Below are 8,378 nucleotides of genomic sequence, written 5' to 3'. Positions count from 1 at the left end.
AATAACAGCATGTACCACGCCGATGCAATGTAACATGACACAGCTCCAGCTTGCTCAGCAATGTCAGCTCCCAACCCCTACGGCCATGCACCTATGGGTCCACCCTATGGGACACCTGCAACAGCATCAGATGCCCATATTCCTGTAACTGAATTGTGCCTGGGGCTGTGTTCACGCTTTAAAGCACAAGTGTCCTCGACCCCTGTGGCTGAGATACAACCCAACGCAATCCAAAGTGGTGGGATTTTTGGAAGCATATTCCTTTATATTAAACATCTATTCTACCTAAATATAAAGCCATTACCTCTGATACTAGCAGAATGCCTACACATAGGCCATTATCTGTGCTCTTACAAGTGTCTTCTGTACAGCTTGAGCTCCAGCTCTGTGCCCCACACTTTACCTGATTCACTTACAAAGCACACGGGACTCAGCCCAGCTGCTTTGGGATGCTCTGAAAGGGTCTGAGGGCTTCCCTCTGAGCAGTCACCCTTGAGTGCCATTATTGGTGAAAAATAGGTACTTTTGGGTGTGCAGCATGTCAAACACCATCCACCAGAACTGCAGGAGGACACCAACTGCCCTAGGAGACAAACCCCACTCTAAATTTGCCTTTATTTCTCTGTTGACCATAAAAAGAGTCTAGGCAGCCAGTTCACATGCAGAGATTTGTATTTTCTTGGGTGAATCCCCCCTTGAATAACCTGCCTTGCTCAACACATTTCTGAACTTGGTAAAAGCCTGGAGCAAGGCTTTCAGTGAAAGACAAACAGTGTGATTTGGAGCTCATTGACAATTTTGGAAACTCAAGTCAAAGTGAAAATAAAATTGTGAATTTTTGATCGAGTTGAAAAGCAAAATATTTTCATAAGGGTTGAGGAAAATATTTTGTTTTCATTAGAATTAGACAAAACTATACAAAAACAGCATTACAAAAAAAATCTTCATGATTAAGAAATCTAATCTAAAAAGAATAATAATGAAATATGTTGAAATTAAACAACTGCATTTCTTCCAGGATAAAAAGAAATAGATTCATAGAAGATTTACAGGTTATTAAATATACTTTTTTCATCTCCCCAAATGAGTTCTGATTAACAAAGCTTTCATGAGACAAATTCTTAATGTAGTATAAACTCTGTGTGCAAATCTTCGCTGGATGGTCCTGGAAAGACAGAGTCACAAGTGTGGCTGCTCTCCAGGTTTTTCAATGTTGCGGGAAGGAAGTGGCAGCAGAGGTCTCCCAGGAGACCCTCCCTTCCCAGCTCTCAGCTTTAGGACAGAGCAGCTTTCACTGCATTAAGCACCTGGGATGCAGGAGGCTTCTTTGAAGGAAGCTGGGGCTGGACAGGGCTCCTGCACACCCGTGAGCAGAGAGCTCTGCTGAGAGTGAGCCTCCACAAATAACATGGGGAAATGTCCTCACTGCTCTGACTCAGTTTCCCCTCACATGTTTTGTCTCCTCAAAACTCAGTCCACTCCAGAGAGGACTGGGCAATGAAGCGAGGCAATTAAAAAAGTGACAGGAAGAGATTAAATGCATCACAGCATCTCTCTGCTGCAGGATGAAATGTCTCCAACAAGCCTTTGTTGCACTACCTGCGGGCCCCGTGCACAGCACAGACCAATACCTGACATGATGGGGGTCAGGCTCAGCTCTTAGCTGGGATCACTCCTACAAATCCACCAGAACATGATGACAAAGGGACACACTGAGCAGTAATGAAAGAACAGAGGCCTGGGGCTGCCAGGCTCCTGATAGAGAGGGCTGTTGGCATGGCAACAGGCTGAAAAATCCCCCAATAGGATACAGCATAAGTAATCTAAAATACAATAAATAGAAATAGATGGCATTTCATTTATAGATGACACTACTCAATACACACCTGCCTGCCTCCGAATAATGGGAAAGGCTGCTGGCCCTCCTTGGGCAGCATCAGCCCCTGCTTGGGAGCATGGCCAGGCAGGTTGCTGCCAGGTTGTCCCCCCATCATGCCACATTGCCACATCCTGCTGGGCTTTCTCCAGTTCTGCCCTCGAAGGCAGTCTGGTCTCAGCTAAATCCCAAACACCCTCCCAGCAGAAAGTCTCCACCCTCGCTGTCCCCACCTCCTGTTTTCCATGCTTAACCTGCCCCAGTTTTGCTTTGTCTCTTTAATCTCTCGGCTGAGATAACTGCACCTTTCAAATCCTGTTATTCCTCCTCTAACAGGGAAGAAACCAAAACCAGTGTCTTGAGCTTAACTCTGCTCCAAGTTCACAGGTGTTAGAGAACCTGGTCAGGGAGCACACTAGGAGGCTGAATGAACACCCCAGGAATTAACTCTCTGTAGGTATTTTTAATTCTCCTCCTCTGTGGACCTATCTTGGTTTTATTTTTTAAAAATGTAGTAACACATTACCAACAGTGACCCCTTTTCTTCTTTTTCCAGGGAAATGAGAAGTAAACACTATCTTCAGTGCCACTAAAAGCCTGCTGAGAGGGAAAAAGATAAAAGCAGTTCAAGGAACCAAGAAATGCATAAGTAAAAGCTTACTTTGTATTTTGTATCTTTGTATCTCAGATTCTTTGACTGCTTTAACATTTTTCCCTTCAGAGTCTCTAAGGAACAGGCAAAAAACAGAGAGGTGTTTTTTTAAGTCATAAGTTGCCAGCAATACCTGCACACAACACACTCCAACCCAACACTGAAATTATCAGAAGAGATTTCATTTAAAAAAGGGTCCATTTAGATGTTTTGATTCAGTCACCAAACTCAGACTCTCAATGCAAATCAATGTAGATTGACCCATAATGCGATCTGAAGAGGGGAAAGGGGTGGCAAACTAAAAATAGAGTGAACTATTGATTTGGATCACATCAAAACATCTTATTCCAGGCAAAATGGACTGACTGGAGAAAAAAAAATATTAAATAACTGATTGGAAAGGAGCAACCTCTCTGCTTAACAGAGATGGAGGTTTTCCCTCTTGAATAAAGTACCAAAATTAAAATACAATTTTGAAAGTCAAGGTCAGAAAATTTTATTCCAAAAACGCTGAAACAAAACATTTCAGCCTTTCTGGAACAGGATGTTCCTTTTGGAGTGTCATGATAAAAAATGGAGGGATTTTTTTTCTTTTTTTGGCATCAATTTTTTCTTCCTGTGTACTTCACACACGAGTCTACTCCTTTTGATCTCAACCTAGAGGTGGTTTCAGCCCCTCTGAAAACCCATTTTGCAGTGGTTTCTCCATCACTCTGCCTCCCTCTGACTTTGCAGCATCCCTCATTGGACCAATGATGCCTGACTGCACCCCACAGGGCAGCAAGTAGATACCCTGACTACAGGTATTATCATCTTGCACCCATGTCACACTGAGGCACCAGCTCCACAGAGCCCTTGAAGCCAAGCACCTGGGTGTCCAGCAAGGAGGGTCAGCAGGAGAGTGGGACAAGCTGTGCCTTACCAGGCTGGAGTTGGCAATGTTGGTGTCATCCTCAGGCATCGGCAGGTAGATGGCCAGTGCAACACAATTGGCAAAGATGGTCAGGAGGATTATGATCTCGAAGGGTCTGAGAGGCAATGTTAAGGAGTGGACACAGGAATGAAAAAGCAGGTACAACCCTGCCCTGCCCTGTCTGTGGAAACCCCACTGGCTATGGGGAAGCAATCTCCCACTGGGGCAGAGAACCAGAGGGAGCAGTCAAACTTCTCCCTCTGCACATCTTCAGTTGCTGCCCATTTCTTGGGTCCCTGGGAAGGGAGGGGATGGGCCAGGATGAGACGTAGGGCAAGGCTGCTGCAGAGGGGCAGCTTTGGCACAGGACATATGGGGAGATAGCACAAATTAAAAGGCTACAGTGGAGGAATAACAAGGGGATGGCAGAGCTGGTAGTTTCCCCTGCATTCTCTTTCAGTGAATCATCCTGAAGGGTCAGGACCCTCTTGCATAATGTAGGCACTTAATCAAAGCATCACTGTTTGGAGTGTCCTGGCCCTGGCTCCCTCTGTACTCAGCATCCATAAGGGAGATGTTGCTGAGCAGCAGATCTCAGGTGGGCCATGACTCCCTGAGTAGAAAGTATTTAGGGGCAAAACAGCTCAGCCAGGATCTCCTCTAGCAGAATATCCAGCTGCTAACATCCCCAGGTGTCCTACAGCCTCAGTGCCCCAGTGCAGGCAGTGCTCCTGTGACTGTTCTCAAGAGTGCCATTGGCTGGGAGTAACCAAAGTGCTCAGTCTGAGCTCTGTTCCACCCCCTAGAAGGTGGAATTGTGCTGTTTGGGCCCTATGACATCTCTGAACAAATGAGGTGACTTGTTATTTCCCCCTGAAGGCCCTAGGACAGGCACTTGGTCACCCCCAAGCTCCTGCTGCTGTAAATTCATTATGGGCCACTGAAACCTCATGGTTAAGCTTCATCTAGCATGTTTCTGAAGCCCCAAAAGAGTTCAAATTCTGTCTCCAGGACTTTGTCCATGGCCAGGCTCCCATGTGAGGAACCCCACTCTCTGTTTCTTCCAGCATGGTTCAAATCTGCTACCCTGTGGTATCCCAGGGGTGCAGTAGACGCCTGGTTAGAAGAAGACATCTTTTGCTGCCCCTGTGCTGGTCACATCCAGGCCCTGCTGCAGCTCTGAAGCACTTGTGTCTAGTGACCACACCATGCAGTTATGCACATACCTAAAAGCAAAGGTGTCTTTTCCACTCATCTAGAGGCCTCGTGCTGCCAGAAGACAGCTGGGTACAGCATGATGCAGAAACCTACAAGAACCATTTTTGGTCATAATGCTAATCTCAAAGTTTCACGACTAATAATATTTCTTGATGACTACATCTCAGTTGTCCCTGGGCCGCTTGTACCACTGGAAGCCACTGAAACTAAAAGCAGATGGAGGAAATGAAAATGCTGGTCCAGCTGCCCACTGGGCCAGACCCACCTACAGTGTAAATCAACAAACAGTGATGTAAATCACCACGCTCCTGCCCCTTCTCCTCTCCATTGTCCTACCATCCAACATCCACACTTATGACCACAGCCAGCATCTACCCCCATAAACTGTTTTGGGATCTCTCATCCCCATCACCACCTGTAACTATCAACCTGCCATCATAGGCAAACTGGTAAATCTCATCCAGCAGGTACAGAGTTTCCAGTACAAGACAGGATTTCCCAGCATCCCCATCTCACTTTGGGTGGACCTTCCAAAGCAGAACAGCTCCCAGGAACGTGCTCTGTAGGAACACCTACAGCTCAACCATGCAGACTGATGCCGCTACAGAGCCCAGCATGGCCCTCGAGACTCAATACCCCAGCAGAGAGGCCCTGCAGCCATCCTGAAGCTTCCCTACGCCATGGTTAATTGACTGATTAGCTCAGCTTTCCAGATAATTATGCCAAGGCCTGCCTTGGGCTGCAGTGGCCATACCACTGTCCAATCCAGCATCACATGCCAAGGGCACCTTAGGGAGCATTCTCTCTATATTGGCCTGCTGAGTTGGCTGAGTGCTGTCAGTTGTGTCCTATGCTCATCAGAGCTTATTTTGCCTTTTCTGGACCCTTCTGTCCATCAACTTGATGACACTTTAAAAACTAAAGTCAGCTGGCAAAGTTGTGTTCTCTGTGTTCCAGGTAATGGAGCAGAGCCCAGGGGTTACAGGTTTCACTGCCAGCTCGGACAGGGTGAGATGAACATTGCCAACACTCATCTCAAATGGCTGTGATGGTGGAGGGGTGCAGGGATGATCCAGCATCAGGGAACAAGTTGGAGAGAGCTGTGGAAACAGAAGCAGGAATCGTGGCTCAGGTCCTGCCACATTAGCCACTGATGTGCAGAAGGGAAAGGGCCTTTGCCCATGCCCCTGCTCTGGGAAAACAGTCACGTACTTATTTCCTCCTCCTTGAACAGTGCTCTATCTTGTAACTGGAACTGGAATCAGCTTCCTGCTTGCAAGTCTGTGAGATTGTCACTGTTATCATATAGAAATGCAGTGGGATGGATTGAACCAACAAAGAGGCATGTAGTAACACTGGATATGGTGTCTCTGCTTCTTGCCACTGAGCCAAGCCTCAACATCTTCCTCATCTCCTTGTACTGCAGTCTCAGTTCTCTCTCCAGCAGCCTCCTGCCACACAGCATCCAAAGGTCCCAATGTCTGCCTTGCAGCAGGAAACAGGCCCTCAGTGTCTTGGAGCTCTGTGGCCCTCCTGGGTCCCCAGACTCCTCATCCGTCTGCCTTGAAGTCCTCCTGGCTGCAAAACAAACTTGAAATACCAGGGTGACACAAATCTAGATGTGTCCCAACAATCATCAACTTGCTGAGCTAGCTGTCAAACACACAATACACAGCAATTTTCAGAGTACCCAGATTTCCTTGTGCCAACAAATGTGGGTTTTGACATGTGAGCAAACTTCAGCATAAAAACCCCTCTGCCCCAAGCCAGCCTGATTTTCACCCACCCTAAGCTGGGTGCAGTGATACTCCCCACTCTCCAAATGCCTGGAAAAGACCCTGTTCAACTCTGGTGGCTCAGCTTGTGTTCTAACAGTAGAAGGAATAGGAACGTGTACTGCCATACTGAACCAGGTACCCCCACAGAAAATGGTCACAGCTACTCTCTCCTGGGCAGCTTGCCTGGCCCTGAAGCCCATAACAACCTGCAGGAACTGGAACAACCCCATCATGCTTTGCAAACCCTGATCCCTGAATGAAGGCAGCCAGGTGCATTTGGGTATAAATACAGCCAGGCGCAAGAGAGGCGCTGGAGAAACCTGATGCCCTGGATCATTTGTCCCACACAGGTTAGAACCACCTACACCTGCAACCTTCCTGGTGGGACACCCACCTCTCCCCTCCACACTCCCCTTCCAGGGCACCAATGTGGGAAAGACTCTGTGCTATGCACTCTCTCCAGCATGCATTGGCCCAGGAGGAGGAATGTGTTTGAGCATGCTGGAAGATGTAAGTTCTATTTCCAGCTCTTCCCCTGCCACTAGGCTGTATGCACAAGCTTCTTCCATACTCTGTGCCTATTTAAGACACAGCTCCCTCCCTTATAGAACAACCCAGCCTCATGCCAGAGAAACTGAAACAGAGAATTCCCCAATTTTGGCTCTGCTCCCTCTCCTTGAAGGACAGTGAGCCCCTTTGCAGCAAAGGAACAAGGGCTCAAAACAATGGCTTGCACAGCCACCAGAGGTGTGAGCATGCCCTGAGTGCCTTCAAATGGGCACCCTGGGTTTTCAACAAGATGGTAGGTATCTCTGACAGTGCAGGGGCATGGTTTTGGTGTCCCCATGGTACTACGTGTACCTTTCCTAAGGGCAGGGCCTCCAAGAGGAGGAAAGCCTGGTCAGGGCTGGGATGACCCTGCCAAGAGCAGGAACATGCAGATAGGTTCAGCAACTGAAATGAGAAAAGTTGGGGTGGAAGAACTAGATTTTCTAGAAACATCCCCAAATTTCATCGCTTTTGCTTGAGCTCAAACATTTTGCTGAAGCCAAAGTGAAATGTTTCACCTCCCATCCCCTTCCCTTCCTGTCCTTCTGAACAGTAACACCCACAAAAGCCTTCACCTGTGACAGCAGTGCCAGGGAAGGATGGGAGCAGGGGGCTGAGAGGACAAGGATGTCAGCACAGATTTGGGGGATACTGGCCAGCCCCCACCACCAGGGCAGGGAGCAGCTGCAAGCGGTGACACACACAAAAAGCCACCCCAAGCAGCTCGCCATGGTCTCACTTCCCACTCCGAAATCTCTCGCCTGGAGAAACCTGTTATCTCAAGCTCCATCCTCAGCTCCTGCTCCCGCAGACTAGCCCTCCCCTTCCGCACTGCCCCACCCTGGGTTGGGGACTGTGCTCCCTCTTCACATGCCAAACCCGCTCCTTTCCCGGTGGGCTGTCCCCTGTTTCTCCCCAGCACAGCTCCTGCCAGCACAAAACATGTTCACTGACGCAAGTGCCTTGCCACCCAGGCTGTCCCTGCCTGTCCCCTTGCACCACCCTACTGAAGGTCCCCACAGCCTGACCTGCTTCTCAGCCCCAGCTTCCCCCACAAGCCTATTCATGTTCCCAGTTTGCAGAACCATTGCCTTTGCGTTCAACAAGGGCTCTCTGAGCACCCTGTTGCCTTTCACAGACCCAATGTAAGAGCCAGCACAGGTTTGAAGTGGGCTGACAGCTCTCCTGCCTGCAGCCCTATGAGGTCCTGCTCCCCAGCACTCCTGTTAACAGGCACACGCACGGGTGCTCCCAAACCCACACAGACAGAAGGATACTTCCACTCCACGATGCTGATGCATGCCTTCCGCAGTGGGTTTTGCAGGGTTAAGCAGAAGAGAGCCCTGGCTGGCCGGGGGGCTGCTAGCGGCACCGGCTTCTTGGACTTCTCCT

At 48.7% G+C, this 8,378-nt stretch overlaps 1 protein-coding gene across 1 annotated transcript in view; it reads right to left on the bottom strand.

Annotated features, from left to right (window-relative positions):
• LOC104520524 (voltage-dependent L-type calcium channel subunit alpha-1S) overlaps positions 1-8,376 on the bottom strand; it is a gene marked incomplete at its 5' end in the record, with an annotated part of 46,224 nt that extends 37,848 nt beyond the window's left edge. Inside the window, 2 exon segments of the mRNA XM_029083557.1 lie at positions 3,451-3,556; positions 8,264-8,376. Coding sequence (XP_028939390.1) covers positions 3,451-3,556; positions 8,264-8,376 — 219 coding nt within the window.
• Between the last annotated feature and the right edge of the window lie 2 nt (positions 8,377-8,378).

This window comes from Antrostomus carolinensis, unplaced genomic scaffold (genome assembly GCF_000700745.2).
Source record: "Antrostomus carolinensis isolate BGI_N321 unplaced genomic scaffold, ASM70074v2 scaffold14902, whole genome shotgun sequence".
NCBI classification, from domain to species: Eukaryota; Metazoa; Chordata; class Aves; order Caprimulgiformes; family Caprimulgidae; genus Antrostomus; species Antrostomus carolinensis.
The sequence above is the reverse complement of the archived record's forward strand: the minus strand, read 5'-3'. Positions and strand labels throughout refer to the sequence as shown.